At 43.7% G+C, this 23,267-nt stretch overlaps 1 protein-coding gene across 3 annotated transcripts in view; it reads left to right on the top strand.

Annotated features, from left to right (window-relative positions):
* Nucleotides 1–23,267, top strand: part of NHEJ1 (non-homologous end joining factor 1) — a 78,363-nt gene that overhangs the window by 170 nt on the left and 54,926 nt on the right. For 2 of the 3 annotated variants that reach the window (XM_060301450.2, XM_030844171.3), the window contains exons 2-5: nucleotides 3,110–3,286; nucleotides 3,744–3,956; nucleotides 11,049–11,187; nucleotides 11,760–11,818. In XM_060301450.2, coding sequence (XP_060157433.1) covers nucleotides 3,110–3,286; nucleotides 3,744–3,956; nucleotides 11,049–11,187; nucleotides 11,760–11,818 — 588 coding nt within the window. Of the gene's footprint in view, nucleotides 1–3,005; nucleotides 3,287–3,743; nucleotides 3,957–11,048; nucleotides 11,188–11,759; nucleotides 11,819–23,267 lie in introns of all 3 variants that reach the window. The other variant, XM_030844250.3, reaches the window with a different exon arrangement.

The raw sequence follows: 23,267 nt of genomic DNA on the forward strand, positions 1-23,267 counted from the left end.
CTGCGGGCTGGCCCTGGCAACGCGCTTCCTCCAAGAGTTTTCCTCCCAGGAGGGACCCGCGCGCGGCCGGGGTTCTGGGACAGGCCTCCGAGGGTGGGCGTGGGCGGGGCCGGGGGGCCGCGCGTGCGCAGCTTGCCTCCCGGCCGCGAGGCGGGGTTTGTGCGGGTACTCCTATGCGGGCCGCTCGGCGCCACCAAGTAGCCGGTTTTCGGCTTTGTTGCCCTTTGAGGGGTCCCGAGCCGCGCCTCGTGCAGCCGGTGCTGTAAAAATAGAAACGTGGGGCTTCCCCGGTGGCGCAGTGGTTGAGAGTTCACCTGCCAATGCAGGGGACACGGGTTCGGGACACGGGTTCGTGCCCCAGTCCGGGAGGATCCCACATGCCGCGGAGCGGCTGGGCCCGTGAGCCTATGGCCGCTGAGTCTGCGCGTCAAGGCCACAGCAGTGAGAGGCCCGCATACTGCATAAAAAAAAAAAAAATAGAAACGTGAACGGTGAAGGCCTTTCTAGTGAGGGCGAATGGAAACTGGACGCCAAGCGGGTCTCTTGGGGTAGAGCTGTGGTAAAGGGACCGAGGGGCGGGGCGGGGCCCAGCCCGGACGGTCGCCGGGGTTTTGCTGCCCTCTGCAGGATGGCGGAGGAACTGCGCCGAGGGAGGGGCTCACGGCCGAGGTGCGGGACTGGGTGCCGACCCGCTTTAGGCCACCCCACTCCTCTGTTGGCCCTCGGCGCTTCCCCATCCTCATTCAAAATAATAAACGGGTGACTCTGGTTAACGTGAGGGTTAAAGGCATCCTTGAAGGAAACATGAGAAAGGTGAGATATAGAGGCCTCAAAGCAGGACACGCGTGGTGGGAGCAGCAAACCCAGGTCTGATGCTGAATTTCTCAGACCTTTTTAGGGGGCTTGTTGATCCCAGATCCCACATTTTAAACTCCTCCCCCGCCCGCAGAACAAAACATACTGTGTGAGGGTCCTGAGCTTCCAGGCTTTCCGAAGTGACAGGCTCAGATAGTCAACCCAATTTTGGTGACTCTTAGAGCGCACGCTGGGGAGTGCCTGTAAGGGAGAGAAGGGCTTGGCGACTTGCTGTTTGTGACCGACTTGCTGTTTCTGACCTTGAGCAATGTGGAACTCTGGTCCCGTGAGGACTAGCTTAATCATTCCAAGATCTTCTCTTCCCAGTAGGAACAGCAGGTGGGAATGTGACTGAAATACCATCATCTGAACACAAGGTTTTGAGGCTGCTGCAGATAAAAATCACAATATATATAGTTCTATTTCACCTGTCTAGTGACTGTACAAATTATGTTACAAGGCCATGCTTCAAAAACTAGGTTATGGTTGGAAGAATAATGGCTTAGATTGAGATGAAAATGACTGGAAGAACAGCACCGTGTTAACCACGTTAATGAAATCCAAGGATTTTCATTGTTTTCTTTGTATTCTAAGATCTGCGCTCCCCCCACCAACTTCACTTTGTGTTTATAAACTGAAATTACATCACGTTTTTTGTTTGGCTGCGCAGGATCTCTGACCAGGGATTGAACCCGTGCCCCCTGCAGTGGAGGCATGGAGTCTTAACCGCCAGGGAGGTCCACCCTTTTTTTTTTTTTACCCTCCGGAAAAATGATCAAACTGCCTGTAAAGTAGCCATAGTTACTGAACATCTACTAGATTAAGGCTACAAATTTAGTTGCTGAAGTCAAAAGGTTGGTTTCCAGGATGTGCAGCCGGGCATGATATCATTGATGGCAGTGCCTTGGATGTGGGTGTGGATGAGTGAAGTGGAGTTAATTCGTGGTCTCTACCTCTGTGATGTGCTGTGCCTTGTATTGACTTCTTAGTCATTCAGGGTCTTCTTGAAATGGGGTTGGGGCTTTTCTCCTTGCTTCTGGACACAGAGTTATTAGCTCTTTATTTGTGTCTCATTGATCCCTTTGAGAATTTGACCATAGCTGTGGACGTCTTCCCTCCAAATGGGTATATGCAGGTATGCACAAATTTTGCACATAATTCCAGAGGGTTTACATGCATAGACTCTAGATTAAGAATCCCTGACTTAGAGAATGTATATATATTTAGGGAAAAAATATATTTAGGGGGCATATAAATATAAATAAATATATATATATATATACACACACACACATACATACATATATTCATTTAGGAAATATATATATATGTTTAGGGAATACATATATATATATACCCACACACACACATATTTAAAATTCTGAGAGCTTCCAGAGTTTTTTTTTTTTTAGATTTTATTTATTTATTTTTAATTTATGGCTGTGTTGGGTCTTCGTTGCTGCATGCAGGCTTTCTCTAGTTGCGGCGATCGGGGGCTACTCTTCCCTGCGGTGCACGGGCTTCTCATTGCGGTGGCTTCTCTTGTTGTGGAGCACGGGCTCTAGGCGTGCGGGCTTCAGTAGTTGTGGCTCGCGGGCTGTAGAGTGCAGGCTCCATAGTTGTGGCACACTGGCTTAGTTGCTCCACGATATGTGGGACCTTCATGGACCAGGGCTCGAACCTGTGTCCCCTGCATTGGCAGGTGGATTCTTAACCACTGCGCCACCAGGGAAGCCCAGAGTTTTGCTTTTAGATAATGATCAAATAATTTGAATTTCCTGCGTGTGACACTTATGACATGATGTTTTGTAAAACAAGAACTATTTCTTCTCTTCTAGAAGCTCTGGGAAAGGATAACATTGACATATTTATTAGGAATGTGATAAAGGTGCAACAAGAATGGTTTAGGTTTCCATATTGTTATATTATTAGAAAGCAGAAATACTAGTACCAATATGCTGAGGCTTAACCGCTATAGAAGAAGGAGATATTTTATGTTTTCTAGGAATTTAATATGGGAAAAAAACCCCTCAAAATTCTAAATCAATTTTTAGTGGCAAGAGGTGGTAAGGTTGGTGCTCAGCTGGTTATATACTGGGAGGGTGAAGGAGAGGGGGTAGAATGTAAATCAATGCCTTCTGTTTTCTTAGGGAGGATTTTCACAAGATGTATTTGATAGAGAACTCTCTGAGTGGTGTCCCCCCAGGCCTACAGCACCCTGGGGGCACTTTGCTAAATTAAGACTCTCCTGCAGATGGAGGAACTGGAGCAAGGCCTGCTGATGCAGCCGTGGGCATGGCTACAGCTTGCCGAGAATTCCCTCTTGGCCAAGGCTTATATCACCAAGCAGGGCTATGCCTTGCTGGTTTCAGATCTTCAACAGGTGTGGCATGAACAGGTGGACACTAGTGTGATCAGCCAGCGAGCCAAGGTAAGTGTGAAGAGAAGTACTGCTATGGGTGGCAGTGGACATAATTTCTTTCCTAGTGAAGGTCAGGGGGCATTAACATCACCCAGCTCATTGGCCTATAGGTAGCCAAGGAAGGTCAAATTAGGTTGCTACAATTCCCATTAATGTTCTGCACTTCTACCTCTAGCCCTAGGATCTTTCCATATGGGTGTGTGTGTGTGTGTGTGTGTGTCTGTGTGTGTGTGTGTGTATGTGTGTTTCTGTAGTGCATTCAGTGGAAGGCAGAATTGTGAAGTAGGCCAGTTGATCTCTCTTCTTTTTGTTTTCTTCTTTCCTGTTCTGATGTTTTTATTTTCCCTTCCCTTCCTCTTCTGCCCACTGTCCTCATGTTAACCAGAGCTTTCCTTTGCTGTTACTTACCAGGGAGTCAGTTTCCTTTTAGCCCTCTCACCCTGTGCAACGCTTGCTCTCTTCTTAGGAGCTGAACAAGCGCCTCACTGCTCCTCCTGCGGCTTTTCTTTGTCATTTGGATGATCTGCTTTGCCCACTGTTGAAGGACACTGCTTGCCCTGGCAAAGCTACATTCTCCTGTGATCGTGTGGCAGAGGCGCTGATACTCCGGGTGCGGAGTGAGCTCTCTGGTCTCCCATTCTATTGGAATTTCCACTGCATCCTAGCTAGCCCTTCGCTGGTAAGTGCAATTCAAATACGGGGTAGGGAAAGGGATGCCAGCTGCTTCCCCTTCTCAAAGCTTCTCAAATGAAGCTTTAGGTGGTTTTTTTTTTTTTGGTAAACCCCATTTGACATTTGTCTCCAATTAGAAAACTTTCCTTGACTAGGAAGAAGGCAGAAAGATTTCTTGACTGGTACATTCTTTCCTTACAAAAGGAGCATAGTTTGGGCCTACATGCTTTACCGGGTATCTTTATTCATTACTTGGTTTATTCAACATTTATTAAGCATCTACTATGGGCTAATTGTTGGGTGTCCAGATCTAAAACAATATAGCCTATTCCTGGAGTTCATAATCTAATGAGAAGGCAGACAGACAGGAAACAGGATAAATTATGGTATATACTTTGATTGAGATAAGCCCAGGATGATTGAGGAGCTGAAAAACCTTTTTGAAGAGAGAGTTTCTGAGCTGAGTTTTGAAGATGAATAGGAAATAAGTGGGAGAAAATAAAAAGATCATTTTAGGCATGAATGCATTCTGAGAGGTGTGGAGATGTATAAGTGTGGGGCAAGTGGGGGAACTTCATGACTACAGGGAGCCGTGAGAAATGAGGTAGACAGTGGCCAGATCTTGAAGGATTCTAATGAGTTTGGATTTTACCCAAAAGGCAACAGGGATTCACTGAACAACTTTAAGCAGGGGTTTAACACGATCCAATTTGTAATTTATCAAGATCACTCTGGTAGTAGGGTAGGCTATATACCAGTGTTGAGTACCTTTCTGAACATTATCTTGTCATTTAATCCTCACAACTGTCCTGTCCTGCAAGATAAATATTATTGCCATTTTTCAGAGTAGCAAGCTGAGATTGAAGGTAATTTGTCCAAAGTCATCCAGTTTATAAATGAATGAGCTGGAATTTGACTCCCAGGTAGGTCTGATTCAAGAGCCCATTTTCAGGGACTCAGAAGATAATGTCCTCTGCTCACTTGTAGCTTTCTAGGCCCCAAGAGCTTTTATTAGCAATTAGTTAGTTGAGAGTGAAGAACTAGTTTGCAGGAATTACTTCTGCTTGTCCTTCTACCCTTTTATAGAAACAGAGCTTGTTTTAGCATTAGAGGACAGGGTCTTCTTTGGGGGTCCTAAGGTTGTAGGTTTATCAGCAGAGGGATCTGAAGACAAATGGGCATCATTTCCTGTCTCCCTTCTTTAGTTTCCCAGAGGTAGTGTGATGCTTTGGCAACAATAGTGTGATGGAACAAAGTGCTTTTCAATAAACTGTTCCCTGTTTTTGATCTAGTGTTTTTGACCCAAGCTAGTCTTGAGTGTTTGGAGAACACTAACCTCTGAATTTTTAAGGCCCATTAACAGTGCTTAGCAAATAATAATCACTCAATTTTGTTGATTTTAATTGAACTTCTTGTGAAAATTTCCACCTTGCTTTAGGTAGAATTTATCTTGTTCAAAACCCCTGTAACTTTTTCTAAGTAACACTAGGAGGCACTGTTCCCTCAATAATGCTTGTTATGACACAAAAACATTTGGGCAGCCTTGGGGAAGCCCTAGCAATAGCTACTCTCATTTTATATCACACAGCCCTGGAAATTCAGAAGAGTGAGATTGGGGAGGCAGTTCTTGTTGGAAGCTGATGGGCTCTAATAGTTTTTTCTTTCAAAAGAATACAGTAAAGAACACTTGTATAATGATATTATAATTGAAAGTAATGGGTGAAGAAAACCTAGCTATTCTAGGCAAATTCCTCTAATTGCAGAGCTGCAATTTAAAAAGAGGCAACAGGGGCTTCCCTGGTGGCACAGTGGTTAAGAATCCGCCTACCAATGCAGGGGACACGGGTTCAAGCCCTGGTCCGGGAAGATCCCACATGCCGCGGAACAACTAAGCCCGTGCACCACAAATACTGAGCCCGCACTCTAGGGTCCATGAGCCACAACTACTGAGCCCGTATGTCACAATTAGTGAAGCCTGCACGCCTAGAGCCCATGCTCCACAACAAGAGAAGCCACCGCAATGAGAAGCCCGCGGACTGCAATGAAGAGTAGCCCACGCTCGCCACGGCTAGAGAAAGCCCACACGCAGCAATGAAGACCCAATGCAGCCAAAAAAATAAATAAATAAAATAAATTATAAATAAATAAAAAGAGGCAACAGTGTTTAGAGTGGAATGAATCTTGGTTGGCCATGGGGAGAACAATTTATTAATAATTATGCTTCAAGGTATATTATTAAAAGAAGAATGCCATCCCAGGGAAATCCCTGTACCTGAGGAAGCTTTATAGGGAAAAAGTTAGAGCCAGTGGACACTGGTGAGGATGTAGGCGGATACTATTTCAGGCTTGTGTGTGTGTCTATGAGGTCACACAGTCATAATTTTTGTTTGTTACTCATTCTTGTCATAGTTTTTATTTAATTCTTTTTGAATGAGTAACTCATGCAAAAGGCAAACACTTCAAATAGCATTTAAGTGTATGTAGGGAAGAAATAGGTCTTCTTTCTACTCCCTTTCCAGTCCCTCATTTTCCTTCTCTGAAGCAATTACTGCTGTCAACTTCTTGTGAATTCTCAAGCAAAGCCACATATATATGTGTGTGTATATGTATGTATATATACATATATATATCAGTACATATGAATATACTCATATAGTCAAATACATATCTAGATATATGTATTTTCACAAATGGCAATATTCTGTTCACAGTGTTCAGTACCTTGCTTTTTTCACTTAGTTTTAGAACATAGAAATCATTCACAGCAATACATTTAGAAGACCTGCCTTAATATTTTTTAATGGCAACATAGCATTTTGATGAATGAGTTTATCAACGTGTGTTTAATTGCTCTGCTGCTAGTAGACACTTAAATTGTTTCCATTCTTTTGTTTTTATATGTAGTGAATATCCTGCATTTTCTTTTTTTTTTTTTTTTTTGGGCGGTACGCGGGCCTCTCACAGCTGTGGCCTCTCCCTTTGCGGAGCACAGGCTCCGGATGCGCAGGCTCAGTGGCCATGGCTCACGGGCCCAGCTGCTCCGCGGCATGTGGGATCTTCCCAGACCGGGGCACGAACCCGCGTCCCCTGCATCGGCAGGCGGATTCTCAACCACTGCGCCACCAGGGAAGCCCTGCATTTACTTTTTCTATGTGTAAATGTGTGAGTAAATTCCTAGAAGGGGAATAGCTGAATCAAGGAGTATTTGCATCTTTGATCTCGCTAACGTAATGTTGTGTTGTCTTCCAGAGAGACTGTGCAGCTTAACTCCTCCAAGTCATGTCAGAGAGTAGGAGAGTACCTATTCCCCCACACTCCCTACCACATTCACATTAATAATGTAATACTTTTTATGTCTCTGCAGGATATTATGGAATATACAAAGCTTTCTAACACTAAGCCCATTTCCACTTCTGGCCAACTTCTCTTCATCACCCCCTCCTCCTTCCCACTGTCTATTCTTCCTAGTATCTAATGTAATTCTTTTTTGTTGTTGTCATTCTTATCTTTTTTTTCTAGTGTAATTCTTTATATTCCATATTTTGAGTTTCAAATTTGTCACCTCTTTGGCCAGATTATGATTCCCAGGAGTCACATCTGAAGGTTTTTTGGGTGGTAGAAGGAGCACAGGCAGACCTGAATTTGTAACTCAGCTCCATCACTTTGACTACTTGTAGTACCTTGGATAAGTTACTGAATTTTTATGAGACTCAGTTTCTTCATCTGTAAAATGGCGATACCAGTCCTGACCTTACCACAGAGACGTGAGGATTAAATAAGAGAACATATGTAATATTACTTAACCTTAGCATTATAGTGGGCCTGTGAGAGCAAATAGTCCAACTCCATAATTTGTCTTTTTAAAAAAAAGACAAGGGGCTTTCCTGGGGGCTCAGTGGTTAAAAATCTACCTGCCAATGCAGGGGACATGCAATCGAGCCCTGGTCTGGGAAGATCTCACATGCCGCAGAGCAACTAAGCCCGTGCACCACAACTACCGAGCCTGTGCTCTAGAGCCTGCGAGCCACAACTACTGAAGCCCGCGCTCAGTAGTTGAGCCCATGCTCCGCAACAAGAGAAACCATCGCAATGAGAAGCCTGCGCACCGCAACAAAGAGTAGCCCCTGCTCGCCACAACTAGAAAAAGCCCGCGTGCAGCAACGAAGACCCAATGCAGCCAAAAATAAATAAATAAAATAAATTTATTTTAAAAATAAATAAATAAAATAAAAATAAAAAAGACAAGGACCATGAGAGTACTTGGGGTTAAGCCATTTTCACATCTAGGTGCTATGAGAGCCAGGGCTAGAATCTTGGTCTCCTAATTCCCAGTCTACTATTCTTTTCATTATATCCAAACATGATATGTTTCATCTTGGGATTGGTAACTGCCATCCTGCTCTTCTGCCTATGACTTATGAACATTTCTATGGGAAATCTGAAGATGCTGGGGAAAATTATAAATAGCTTTTCCTCTGGAGAAGATTGGCAACTCCTGTTCTGTATCCACCACACTTCCTGACTTCCTTAACTGTTGTGATCTCTTTGAGGGCAGAAGCCTCACAGGGTCAGAGCGTGTATTCAGCACCCAGTAGGTATTTGTTGAATTGATTTATTGAACTGCATCTTTTCATATGTTGCTGTCTGTAAATGAAGGGGAGGGAGTGTCCCAGCCTCCTAAAGCACTTCAAGATTTTTCTTTGTAGTGTCTGTGGATTTGCTTTGAAATCTGTTGCTTCAGCCACAATGTTTTATTCTAATTAATTGATCTAAGTTAGGGTTCAACTAACTTTGAAATGAGTTATACCCCAATGAGTCGGAGTGGTGTAACCCAATCCTATGAAATTATTTGAGAAGTTGAAATATTTAAGGATAAAAAACTTTTAAAAAATGCTCTATAGACATTGGAGTCCTATCAATAATTTCAATAATTACCACATTTAATTAGACATAGCATTGATTAAAAACTGTTCCTCATCATGTTTCATGCTGTTATATTTACCACTACTCAAAGGAATTGCTGTGAAAGTAGACCCCAGAGAAAGGTTGGTTATTGACCGTAGGAATTTCTGTTATTTGAGTGCTGCCAGCAGATGGATGGTGATGCTGCTTGGTTGGTAGTGGCAATTATTTTCAATTCAACTCACCAAACATTGGCTTGCTTTCATACAAGTATTCACCTATTTTTCCTCCTGATCTCCCTTGAGAAGGAGCAAACTTAAAACAATTCCTAGGAAAGAGAGTTGAGTCTAGAGCAGATACATTTTCCAAAAGCAGAGCTTCTGTCACATTCTGAACAGTACTTCCTGGAGGTTTAAGTTTATACTAAGGACTGAGCTGGGAGACAGTTCTAGGTTGGGATGTGCTATGTGACAGAAAGAAGTGACGGGTGTCTATAGCTGGACCTGATTGCCGGCCTTCCACTCTGCACTGTTACCCTGCGTTTCTTGGGTCCTAGTGCTGGTGCAAAAGCTGCTGCCACTAAACCCTAACCTCCCGCAACCCTAACGCACACCCAGTGTCTTCTCCTCTACTCTGTCTTTAGAGAAAAAGAATCATTTCCTGTTAGTTTGAGCCACAATACACCTGAAATTTTTAGTAATAAGATTTACTAGAAAATTAATGGAAATGAAAACGTACAAGTCTGAAGAGTCCAGACTTCTGATCCTGATCCAGATGAGTCTGGCTTGCACATCTTATGGGCCACTTTAGTACCTTTTCCTCACTTCAAGCCTCTGTGGGGTTTCTTGTCTAAAAGCTATCCTTTTTAGGTCTAGGGTACAGGTTGGCATACTGTGGCCAACAGGCCAAACCTGGCTTGCTGCTTATTTTTGTAAAGTTATACTGGAACCCAGCCACCCTCATTTATTACATGTTTTCTATGACTGCTTTCTTGCTACAACAGCAGAGTTGAATATTGTGACAGGGACTATATGGGCCACAGGGCTGAAAATGTTGACTCTCTGGCCCTTACAGAAAAAGTTTGCTGACCTCTGATCTAGGGCGTTTCTTCTCACTGCCTCCTTTAGTTCATCTCCTTGGGGGAAGGGAAAGGAACTTTCATAATACCCCCCAGCCACAAATTATCGATTTTAGCTAATTTTTTGGACGGCTAATGGACACCTTGTATAGGTGAATGGAATGGTTATTCTATATAGCTATGCATTATCATATGAGAACATCATTCTAGCTGTGCTGCAGTGTAGCCATGCTTACATCCTTCTTACCTCTGGTTAAGAGCAAGCTGTGTGGAGGGGTGGTTTATTCCTTCCTAGGCTGGTCTCTTGGTGACTGGCTTGTTTCTATTACAACAGTGACCTTAGACTTTGCTGCATTTGTGGGAACAGATGGAAACTCTGGCCTCATTCTGGGCTATCATCAGCCCTGAAATGGTTCATAATTGGTGTCTGGGTCTGATTTGACTTTCACAGTTCTCTACTTTCTGTTGATATTTGTCTTCTATTACACTCCAGCTAGCATACTCTGTTTTAGTTGCACCTACTTGCTTGGAGGTTACTTGGATCTTCTGCTTTCATCTCTCAGTTTTTGCTGAGAGTTGAGTCCACACTTACCTCTTATCACCTGTATCACATCCTTCTCTCTCTTTTTTTTTTTTTTTTGCGGTACGCGGGCCTCTCACTGTTGTGGCCTCCCCCGTTGCGGAGCACAGGCTCCGGACGCGCAGGCTCAGCGGCCATGGCTCACGGGCCCAGCCACTCCGCGGCATGTGGGATCTTCCCGGACCGGGGCACGAACCTGTGTCCCCTGCATCGGCAGGCAGACTCTCAACCACTGCACCACCAGGGAACCCCACATCCTTCTCTAGGTTATGTGTTCTCTAGGTTATCTATTCATACATGTTCTCCTTTATTCTTCCCATCCTTTTATCTGTGCCACAAAGAAAATCCTTGAACCTCTTTCATATACTTATTTAATTATTATATTTGTGTTTACATTCATGTAAATGGGTTGCTTGACTATGAAAATACAAGTTCCTGTGAAAACATTTGTTTTTCAGTATTTTTTCCTGGTACCTTATACACTGTTAGGGAGTACTTTGTGTTTATCTGTTGGCTAATTGGTATCTCTTCCATGGAAGGTCTCCCAACATTTGATTCGTCCTCTGATGGGCATGAGTCTGGCACTGCAGTGCCAGGTGAGGGACCTAGCAACATTGCTTCGTATGAAAGATCTGGAGATCCAGGACTACCAGGAGAGTGGGGCTACGCTGAGCCGAGGTGAGAGGACATTCTTTGAGGAGTTGGGTCGGGAGTGGTACAGACGGTCGAAGAGCCTTAGCAAAGGGGGAGACTCATTTGCATTAGGGAGGTGCTTTCCCGAGGGTGGGTGCTGACCAGGACTGGAGACTAGATGACACTTCTTTTGCGTCAAGTACCTGGCTGGGGCCCAAGTATCCAATAGAAGCTGTAACTGAGCCCAGACATGCCCTAGGCAATGGGAAGGAAAGACTCTGGAAAGGGCCAACAGCTGTATAAAATTGCATGAGGGAAAAATGACCTGGGACTTTAGGAAGCTGCATAGCTCCAACTTCAGAGTGAAAATTCAATTTCACCTGTCTTTGTGGTGGGAAAACCTTCTAGAGCGCATGCTGCCAATGAACCTGTCATTTATTGCTAATCACCCTTTCCTCCTCCTGTTTGTCCTCTTCTCCCACTGGACTAGGTGTCTCTGGATGTTGCATCTTTATCCTCTTTCCCAAGAAGTCCTGGGCTCTGTTCCCTTTCCATCTCACAGGTAGGAAACTCATTCTAAGACTCATATTTCTTTTCTGCCTCCCTTCTTATTACAGATCGGTTGAAGACAGAGCCATTTGAAGAGAATTCCTTCTTGGGACAGTTTATGGTAGAGGTAGAGTATTTGCTATTTCCTTTCTCCTTGTGCAGCTTTGCTTTACTTCCTCTTTCCAGGTGCCTGAGTGGTGACTTGCATTTTGGGTGTTAGGTTTGCTTGCATCGTTGGAGAACCCTTTCTGTGGAAAAGTTACCTATAGAAAGTCTGATAAAGCTGAAGATGTACCTGGGGAAGATGGGGAGAAGTAGGGGGAAAGATGTAAAAGGCAAAAGTGAGCTGATTAACATTTGTAAAACATCTCTGCTAAGGTACCTAGGGATTTTGTTTGGAATTCTCTTGGAAACCTTGGTTGACCAGTTGCTAAATTTTTGCTTGCTGAGATCTGATCCCAGGTCTGGATTGTGGAGCGGGGGGCTAGTCATTATTACTTGTCTGGGCCCCTTCGACATCCCACAGTAGAGGAAGGTGAAAAGCACAGGGCTACCATTTGGGGACTGTCTTGTGGACACAGTAGGCTGTGGAAAATCACAGTGTTTATACAAGGGGACTGGCAAAGGAATGAATGGGGAGTAGATAATTGTGGCCTGTCAGAAGCTCCTGCCTAGGTTTCCCTTCTAAGGATTGAGCTTGGCCAAAAGAAACATCTATTAAATGCCAAGCAGGGGTAATATTAATAGTAGTGACCTTTGATAATACCAGTCAATATTGATCTTTTTCTCTAACTCTTCTGAGACTTGTTGGTTGTACAGTTAGTACCCTAGTATTATTGCACTATTTTCTAATTATACGTGTTACCCAGGTTGGTACTTTATTGTGTAAGTAAATAATGCTGTTATAATATTGTGTTATGTATAGATTATTTATATTTCTGTCTTGTCTTCTAGGCTAATTTGTAAGCTTGTTGTGGACAGGGGCTGTGACTCCTACTTCTTTTGAACCTGAAATTAGTGCTTTTCACAGGGCTGAGCAAAGCAGGTGATTTGGAACCTTCTGTTCTGCCTTTTGTCCATTGAGCAGTAGCCTCCTGATGCTTGAGGTCTCAACAGTGAGAACAAAACATGTGAGTTGAGCGTTCAGTCCATCTACTGAAGCAGTTGTAATTCTGGAGGAGAAGGAAAGCATGTGTTGCTAAGTCCTGAAGCAGAATAGGTTTCAGGTCTTCATGAGGAAAGAGAGATCATTAAACCTAAACCTGTGACAGAGAGGGATTTCCTAGGCCATTTTTCTCTCAGATAGCTTCCCCCATTTTTCTCTCAGATAGCTTTCTCTCAGATAGGTTTGGGTATTAAGGAGGTTAATGTAGGCTGGGATGGCATACTAGTTCCCTACCTCAGCCCCTTAGTCAAACAATGAGATGCTTATTCTTAGCTCAGCAGGGAGGTCCCTTCCTGATCTAGTGCCTGCATACGTATCCAGCTTGGTTTCTCAACATTTTTCTCTGTGTATTTTATGCTTCAGCCACGCAGAATGGCTTTGAATTACCAAAAACGCTGTTTTCTCTAGCCTTTGTGTCTTTGCACACATTGTTCCTTTATCTAGAATGCCCAGTGCCCTGGTCTTATCTACCTTGTAAACTTCTATTAATCTTTCAAGTGTCAGCTTCAGCTTCTTTGGGAGACCTTTCCGGACTGTCCTTGTAAAGATAATCCTTCTTTCCTGCTACTATAGTGCCTTGGTTCATGCCTCTATTTTACTAGTTATAACTTTGTCATGATGCTGTTTGTATGTCTGCAAGACTATGTCTTTTTCCACTCATCTATGGACTCTTTGAGGGCAAGGACCACGTTGAATGTGTTTCTATGTTCCCAGCACCAAACATAGTGCTTAGAAGTAATAGGTTCTCAACGAGTTTGTGGGTGAATATGTTGATAAACCTACACTGGAGGGATTTTATGAAAATTGTGGTGGTGTGGGCTGTGGATATAGTGTTGCTTGTTAGACCCATATTTGGGATCTTCAGTTATTCTCCTGATTTATTTTGCGGCTTTGGATAAATCACTTCTCTCAGAGCCTCTATTTTCTCATTTGTAGAACTGAAGTCTCATTTCTTTCATGCTGTTGGGGTGGAGGAACACTGCAGAACTGAATGAGAAAGCATGCGGAATACAGGTGCTAGCCCAGGAAGGGGATTGGTGTTTGGAACCAACTACTTCAAGAACTCTGGTCCTCTAGGTTCTGGGTGGATCACATCCAAACTGCATAGACCTGTAGAATTTTATTATATCTGGAAAGGATCTGGACGATAGATAGTTGTAGCTTTCCATTTCATAGATTAAGAAATTGGGCCTCAGAGGGGTTAGGTGACTCGCCTAAAGTCATACGGTGGTAGCTGTATGTTTCGGACCATCCACACTTCTTGACTCATAGTCTAGGATTATCCCTATTTTGTTTTGCTACTTTTACTGGTCGTACACACAAATTAGAGGAGAGTCAAGGGCTAGGATAATGTAGAATTCTTATGACCTCTGGGATCACTGCCCTGTCCTCGGAATGTCCTGTAGAACTGCTAGAACTGAAAGGTTTCCTACCAGGACTGCAGCATTTCTTATGGCCAGTGCATCTTTTCAGTTACTCTGCTTGCCTGGGGTCCTACAAACAGGACACAGAAGGGTCACGGGGTCACCCAAGACCGAGCTGGAAGGATGTGCCATCAAAATAAGCAACATAGGAAGATAAACAAACCAGAGACAGAGAGCTCGGGATGAAGGTGCAGGGGGCAGGGCTGATGTCAGAGGGCCATGCGGTCAGTGCCTTTGCTCTGTTTTTCCTGCTTCTCGTTAGGACTATTGCTAGGCAAGAGGACATCGAGATAGGGCACAGGAGGCAGTAGGATGGGAGGTTTCTAGGATACTAAGGCCAGGAAGATTATTTAAGGATCGAACAGGGGTTACTTCTCCATATTTAGTCCTTTTGTTTTTCCTCTCCCCTTAGGAGCCTGATTTTCATTTCCAGGGAGCCCAAGGGGGACAATCGATGGTGACCTAACTAGAGGGGGATTCCTGGCAGTGCCCATTCAAGTCAGGGCTGGCCCTGTTCTCACAGAAGGCAACATCCCCATGTAGAGCATTTCCTAGGACTAGGGGCTAGGAATAGAAGACCAGTCAAGGAATTGGGGGCTATGACTACATGCCAGTATGAACAGTGTTAAGGAGGAAGTTTAGGATGAGTGGGCTGGCATGGCCCACGCTCAGCAGGGTCCACTGGAGGGAGTTCCTTCCCCTGGCCGCGTCCATGCCTCCCTCTCTTCATCTGGTTGCCATCAGGCTGTACGGCTGCTGGCGTGCTCTTTATTTATTTATCCCAGTGTAATGGGGTGAGGAGGGAGCTGGCCTAAAGCTGGCATTCCGAGGCCATGCCACGAGCCACAGGCGGTTTGCATGGGTGTGTGAGTCACTGGGGCTGCATGCTGCTCAAACCAGACGCGGCTGGGCTCAGGGACAGCAGGCAGCCCAAAATAGAGCCCCGCCCTCTGCAGCTGGCAACCCCTGGCTGGGAATCAGCCCTGTACACCGAAACCTGGGCAGTTGCGTGAAGTTGGCTTCCTTGGGGAGGGAGGCCTTAGCAGAGATAGAGATTTTTGCAGTTCTCTCCTTCTCTATCTTCAGAGGAGAATATTCAGCATAGCAGTCACTCCCGTTAACTGCTTTCCGAATGCCTTGTAAGACTTAAAGAATCTGTTCTGTGTAATATCTTAACCAATTTCTATTATATAGTTATAGTTCTACAACTATAGTTAACATTGATTTGACTCAGCATCCTAAATGTAGCCATGGCCTTTGTGTCCTGTCTAGTTTTTGTTAGTATTTTCATCCCCTGTCTGGTTGCAGCCTGATTCTGGAGCAGAGACTTCAAGCTATGAAGATATTCATTGCTGTTCTTATGAAGCTAGAGCTTATATCAGAGACACCTGGGGAAGATGCAGAGTTCTTTAACCTGAAAATTGCTATCCTGTTAAGTTCACAGACAGCTTCTACTTGGTTTCCTTGGCTGGCTCTCCATCCTTTCCCTACCCTCAAATGTTAGTGTAACCCAGGATTGGGTCCTCCATCCTCCCACCCTTCACTCTCTTTCTCTCTGGGTGATCTCATCCAGAACCCAGTTCTAGCTATCACTAGTACACCCCTGAGTACCAGTTTTATATCTCCACTATGTTTCAGGCCCATATTTCTTTCTGCATATTTGACATTCCCACCTGGATGTCCCAAATGCAATACCCTAAACGTGTCCAAAATTAATCATCTGCTCCCCCCAAACCCAGTTCTCTTCTATATTCCTTATCTTGGGGAATTGTACCATTATCCATTCAGTTTTCTAAGCTAGAAACTTGGGAGTTATGCCCTCTTCTCTTTGTCCTTACTTCCAGAGCCTAACTTATTAACCCGTTTTTGAATCTGCTCTTCTTCTCTATTCCGGCTTCCATTGCCTTAGATTAGCCATTCCCCACCCTGTTTCTGGTTTGACTATGCCACAGCCTCCTAACTTGTCTACCAGTCAATACTTATTTTCCTCCAGTTGAACTTGCAGTTATGTCAGAGTGATCTCTTTAAAACAGGAACATGATGATGTCACTCTCTCGCTTAAAGTCCTTAAGTGGTTCCCAACAGGCTGCAGGGTAAAGTTCAAACTCCTTGCATGCCACACAAGATGGTTCATGATTTGGTCCTGCTGACCTCTTCAGCCTGACCTTCTGTCACTCCCCAGTAGCACCCCACCCTTTCATCACGTTCAAGTATTGACAGCTTCCTGCCCGTACGTCTCGTGATCCATTTGCCAGGTATTCTCTTGTCCTCATGCCAAACTCCTGTTCAATTTTCCCAACTCTGCACTGGTGTCATCCCTTTTGTGAGTCTTCCATGACAGTTTTTCCTTTTCTCAGTCTGCTCTCCTTCCTCTAGGGATAAGTACACTACCCTGCTAGCCCCACAGCCCCCTGTACTTATCACTGCTGTAGAATTTGACATCAGGCAGGATGTGGAAATGAAAAGAAGAGTAGGGAGACAGAGGACAATCGAGTTGGCTAATCCTTTCCCATTTAGGTTTTTCCTTTATAATGCTTGTCAGTTCCTTCTCTTCAATATACTTTCTTAACATGGCTTCCACAGAACAATACTCTCCTGTTTCTCCCCATCTCATTGGTTGTTCCTTCTCAGAATCTTTTGCTGGTTCTTCTCCCTTACCTCCTAATGTTGGAGTGCCTTAGGACTCAGTCCGTGATGCTCTGATCTTTTTTCACTCGTTTAGTGATCTCATCTAGTCCCATGGCTTTAAATATCATCTTGTTGATGAATCCCAAGTTTAATCTTAATTCTAGACCTTGTCCCTAACTTCAGACTGTCTCCTCAACATTTTTACATGGAAGTCTAATGGCATCTCAAATTCAACATGTCCAAAACTGAACTCCTAATCCTAACCCCCAAAGTTGCTTTTCTAAAAACCCCCTCCCATGTTGATGGAAACTTCATCCATTTACTTGCTAGGGCCAGAAACCTTGGAGTCATCCTTGACTTCTGTCCTTTCACATCCTACATCCAGTTTATCAGCCTCTTGGCTCTACCTTCAAAGTACACCTGTAATTTCACCTATGCTGCTACCACTCTTGTCTGAGCCACCATTGTCTCTTACCCACATTTTTGCATTAACCTCTTTATTAGTATCCCTCTTGCTACTTCTCCTCCCTTCTGGGCCCATTACCAACAAAGTGATCTTATTAAAACACAAATCACATCGTGATACTCTCCCGCTCAAAGCTGGCTTCACATTTCATTTATAGAGTAAAACCCAAAGACCTTATGATGGCCTACAAAATCCTACATGATCTGGATCTTATTACCTTTCTGACCTCATCTCCTCCCTCTCCCCCCACCCCCACTCCACTGCAGCCACACTGGCCTCTTGCTGGTTTTCTAATACTCTAAGCATCACCTCCTTTAGGCCTTTACACTGCCTATTCCCTCTGCCTGGAATGCTCTTTCTTCAGATATTTGTATGGCCAAATTCCTCCCTTCTTTTCTGTCTGTATTAGTTATCTATTGCCGTATAACAGATTACTCCAAAACTTAGTGGCTTAAAACAATAAACATTTATTATCTCACATGGTTTTGAAGGTCGGGAATCTAGAAGCAGCTAGCTGGGTGATTCTGGCTCAGAGTTTCCCTTGAAACCGCAAGTCAGGATCTCGGCTGGAAAGGCAGTCATCATAAGGGGCTGGAGAATTCACTTCCAAGCTCTCTCATGTGACTGTTGGCAGGAGGTGCCATTTCATTGCTACATGGCCTCTCCATAAGGCCGCTCACATGACATGGCCCTGGCTTCCTCCAGAGCCAATAATCCGAGAGGCTGAGAGACCAAGACCAAGACCAAGATGGGAGCTGCAGTCTCTTTATAACTTGATCTCAGAAGTGACACCTTATCACCGTCTTGTTATATTCTCTTCGTTAGAAGTGAGTCACTAAGTCCAGGCCACACTCCTCCAGGAAAGGGTAATTAAGCTCCACCTCTTAAGGGGAGGCATGTCAAGAAATGTGCCGGCATATCTACATGGACTACAATCATGTCTTTGTTCAGATGTCACCTTCTCAGTAGGTTTACCCTAATTATCCTATTTAAGACTGTAAGCCACATCCCTGCCCCTCTGCACCTGGCACTCCCATTTCACCTTACCATGCTCTACTTCTTATTTTTTCGCCATAGCACTTATCTTCCATATTACCATCAAGTTTACTTATTTTATTATGCTTATGGTTTATGGCCTGTCTTCCCCCTGCCCGAATGTATAAACTCAATGAGGACAAGGATGTGTGTTTTGCGTGCTGGTTTATCCAAGTGCTTAAAGCCATGCCTCCACACATAGTTGGCACTCAGGAAGTATTTGTTGATGGATGAAGGAATCATATCTTCCCATTCTTCCTTATTTTTACTGTCTTATGACTAGGCCATGAAACCATCACCTGTTGGTAGCCTGAGACTTAGACAGCCCTACTGTAAACAGATGAGTAGCCTAAGGAGAAGATCACTGTCAGATTGCCATTCTACTACCTGCCTTGTTTCTTTGACACTTAGTTTACTGGGAGACAGTCCCAATTTTGGGATGAAGTATAAACCTTGAATCTTTTATTACTGAGAGATCCTAGAACCTCTTTTTTTAGAGCCAGTTAAGAAATTAAATATCTCAAAAACCAAAGGAATAAGAACCTGACAAAATCCTGGGAAGAACATTAGTCATAGAACCCAAAGTAAGTTATTAAGTTTCTTCCTTCCTCAGTCTTTCCTTCCTCTTCCAAGTCTGGAAGGGCTGCTCCTCTGCCATATATCTGTTCTTCAATATGTAGAGGAAGACATAGCATTCAGAGGATGTTTTTTCAGTTTTCTTCATGGGCATCACAAAGAAGGATAAGTCTAGATGCATGAGAACATCCTCCATACGATTGTGTGTGTCAGTTCTCTGATCTCGCGAGACTTGCAGCTAGTTCATCCTTACAGTATTCAGTGTTGTGCATATGTATTATGAGCATAAACGGCAATATTGCCATCAAAGAGCTTGCTGTACTTAATGAATGGCTACAGGGGCCACAGTAGTGGAGTGATTGGAAAAAGCTTCCTGTAAAAGGCATGACTTGAACTGGACTTTAGTCTTTCTTTCAGATTTTGCTAGGGAACTATGTGGAAGGCATTTTAGGTGAGAAACACATGGGCAGAGGATGTAAAATAAGAAGAAGAGTGGGTGAGGATTAGTAGAAAATAAAGTTAGCAAGATAATAACTTGAGGCTAGGTTGTGGGGAGGCCTTAAATGCTGGCCTGGAAGATTGGTGCTTTGTTCTGAAGGTAAATGTTTTTTAGCTCTTTTCTGCCTGTAATCCATTTATTTGCCCGTTTCAGTCCAGTTATTAACATCTATCATTACATGCAGTGATTTTCAAACGGCGGCACGTCTCCTAGGAGGGAGATGGAGCGCTTCCTTCTTGCAGTTAATTACTGTTATAGAGAGTGGGAAACCATTGGAAGTTTTGACTGGAGAAGTGACATATGAAAGTGATCTTTTAGGAAGATTAGGCTGTCAGTGCTTTGCCTATGTGATCTGAAGAATAGTGGTGCCATTGACAGACTGGAAAAATCATGGGTGGGGCTCAATTAAATCTAATCTTGGGCATATAAAGGAATGGTTTTCCTTATTTAAAACACAAGTCCACCAGTATTTGAGGTCTGGAATGAAAATCTCCGGGGAGGAAGGGATGGCTGCACATGTTTCTCAACCATATTTCTTCTGAATTTTGCCTTCGCTTTGGGGTTTTCTCACTGGGATTCCTGTAGTCACCACTGAGCCCTGCTACCAGGGGTCACCACTTCTCTCTTTTTGCCCCAAGAATGTATAAAAAGGCTTCTTTCTTTATTTTCCTTTTACAAAGCTCTATAAGGGCTTATACTTTCAAAAGAAGATTTATTAAAAGTCTGAGGGGAAAAAACCCACCAAAAATCTGTGGGAAAACAAGAAGGAAATCAATATAGAGAATACAAGTGGGTTAAAATTACTCATTTCCAAAAGTTGGGCTTTCTGATTCTGAGAATCCCAGTAGTAAAGGGCTTTATCACATTTCAATTCTCTTATCCTAAAATACTCAAAACCAGGTGTTACAAACTCAGATGACTACAGGGGGTAGGTATATAACAGAAACATGTATCCAGCTGGATAAAAGACAACAGAGTTTGTAGGGGCCTGTGGAAAACTAAATCCTGCATGTCTAGATACATCTAGACCCAGATTGGCTAACACAGTTTAACAGACACTGCCGCAGGGGCTGTGCACCTTATTTCATTCAAAGGAAGTTACCTACTCTTCTAAAATGAAAACTGTTTTTCTTTTTTTCTGTTTAGCTTCACCAAATCCACTGCTAGTCTCTCATTTGGTTTCAATCTCTGGTCTGAGAAATCCACTGAGATGAGAATTGCGTAGTGAGGGAGTGATAACTGATACCTTATTTCTGGCAAATATCGAGTCCTTTTAGGTCTAACCTATAAGCTTCACATACCTCTGGAACATTTTGCCACAATTCACACAGTTGAATCTCCCTCGTCGTCCCCTAGTAGAGGAAGGGTTTCATAAAAGCCCATTCATTCCAGTGTGACCACTTAACGATGCCTTAGCTTATTAAAAAAAAAAAAAAAGCCTTATATATAATTAGAGTTAATTTAAAAACATAAGATGAAAATCTTTTTCAATACATGTTGGATTTAAATTGAGTATAGGACATACAAGTGGGAATGTTCAGGAAAGAGTTAAAAAAATAGGATTGAAGCTTAGGTTGAAAAAGGACCTCTAGAAATAGAATTGGGAATGTTCTACAAAGGAGCAGCATTTGAAGGCATGAGAATGGAAGCATCTTTTGCTGGGAACAGCATGGAGAAAAGAACAGAAGTCCAATGATTGAGATTTGGGGAACAATCATAATTGGAAGGTAGTAGGAGCCAGTGAAGGAAACGTGAGATAGGAAGAGAATCTGGATAGAGGAGTAAGTTAGCTAAGAAAGGGGAACTAGCAGTTATCAAGTACATACTGCTCGTGTGTTAGGTACAGCAGTAGGTGCTTCAGCTAAGTTATAACTTTTAATCCTTAAAACAAACCTATGAGTTTGGTTTGATATTATCCTCATTTTAAAGATAAAGAAGCAGGAGCTCAAGGGCTAGGTAATTTGCTTCGGGTCACTTCAGGTCACAGAATTTGTCTCTATTCAAATCCCATGCTCTTCCCATTACCAGGCAGGGTCGTCCACCGTGCCATGTGCTGGATAGAGACTAGACTGACTGCCTGAGGAAAGATCATCAGGCAGTTCGGAATCTTGGGCAATATCAGCAGATTGTAGGCAGCTAAAGAAGGGTGGATTGATAAGGCAATGGAGGCAATAAGTGTAGAACTCTCATCGGGAAGTTTCACAATGAAAAGGAAATGAGAGCTAGCTGGAGAGCTAGAAGTGGCCCAGCAAAACTCCCCTTTAAAGAAGAGAAGACACATACGTGTTTGAAAACAAAGAAGCCACTGGAGAAGGAGAAACTTACGGTGGTGAAGGGAAAATGACAGTGTGAAAGCAAGGACCTACGGAGTGGAGCAAAGTGAGGGGATAGGCCTTCCCCTGGGATTTGTGGGTGGCATGAAGGCACAGGCGATATTTTGAAGATAGGTGACTTGATTTCTGCCTATTTCCCTCTTCTTTCCCCAGGGGATGTAGCCTTTTCATCCAGGAATTTTGCAGTTCTTTCCAAGGGCATTTAATTCTCCTTACTTAAAAAGAGAATCAGATGGTTCCATGACATTTCTGTTATGCTAGAAATAGTGAAAGGGACAGAAGTCAAGGTATAAGCTATATTCTTTCCCTCTTCTGAGATCCCACAATGCTTTGTATCTTTCCTGTGTCTCTTATCACTTTGGCCTTGTATATAAGAATTTCTGTACTTATCGCCCCTGTTAGGTGATAAATTCCATCAGGGCAAAACTGTCTTGCTCATTTTGTTTCCTATTCTGAACCTACTGCAGTGCCCTGTAGTAGGAGGTACACAATAATGAGTGCTTGTAGTTCACAGGTCTTGGCATTGGAGAAGTTTCTCACATTGGTAAATGTCTCTGGTTATAGAAAGGAAGAGAGAAAACAAAAGTATCCAACGACTTACCTTTAAGCTTTGCCTGATCTATTGACTTTATATAGCCTTATATAAAGTGGTCTCTTATGATGGCCTTCGCTTGTGGGTGAAACCTGTTTTGGATAATGAGCCACAGTGAAACATGAGAGGGAGTCTGAGTCCTGTAGGTTGGCAGCTCAGCTGTCCAATGTTTAGGGAACAAGACAGCAGGATTCGTGGGCATCCTTGTTATCTCCCGTAAGGGAATTGTCAAAGGGGAAATTGCCCCGGAGTCTCAGGAAGCATTTTTTTCATTCTGTGTGGGTGATCTTTAGTCTATTTGTTTTTTTATTTGGAAATTTAAACTCTGTGTGGACAGTACTTATTAAGCACCAGTGAAATATTAAACATCGTGGAGTCATACTGAGAAGTTAAAACATGGTTTCTGCCCTTGAAAGATGGACATTTTTTTTTTTATTTTGCGGTACGCGGGCTTCTCACTGTTGTGGCCTCTCCCGTTGCGGAGCACAGGCTCCGGACGCGCAGGCTCAGCGGCCATGGCTCACGGGCCCAGCCGCTCCGCGGCATGTGGGATCCTCCCGGACCGGGGCACGAACCCGTGTCCCCTGCATCGGCAGGCGGACTCTCAACCACTGCGCCACCAGGGAAGCCCCCAAAAGATGGACTTTTGAAGAGAGAGATTAGACCATGTTTACACATATGCAAAGAATATTCTAAATACATAAAATATATGTTGTCTGAGAGGAGGAAGAAATAGATTCATTTGGATGGGATCTGGGGTTCATATCAGGCTAGTTTGGGTAAGGTACTTCTGGGAGAGGTGAATCTTGAGCTTCAAGTTCAGAGAGATTTTGTACGGTGAATAGCTGCTGAAGGAAA

The sequence above is a fragment of the Globicephala melas genome, chromosome 7 (genome assembly GCF_963455315.2).
Source record: "Globicephala melas chromosome 7, mGloMel1.2, whole genome shotgun sequence".
In the NCBI taxonomy this organism is placed as follows: domain Eukaryota; kingdom Metazoa; phylum Chordata; class Mammalia; order Artiodactyla; family Delphinidae; genus Globicephala; species Globicephala melas.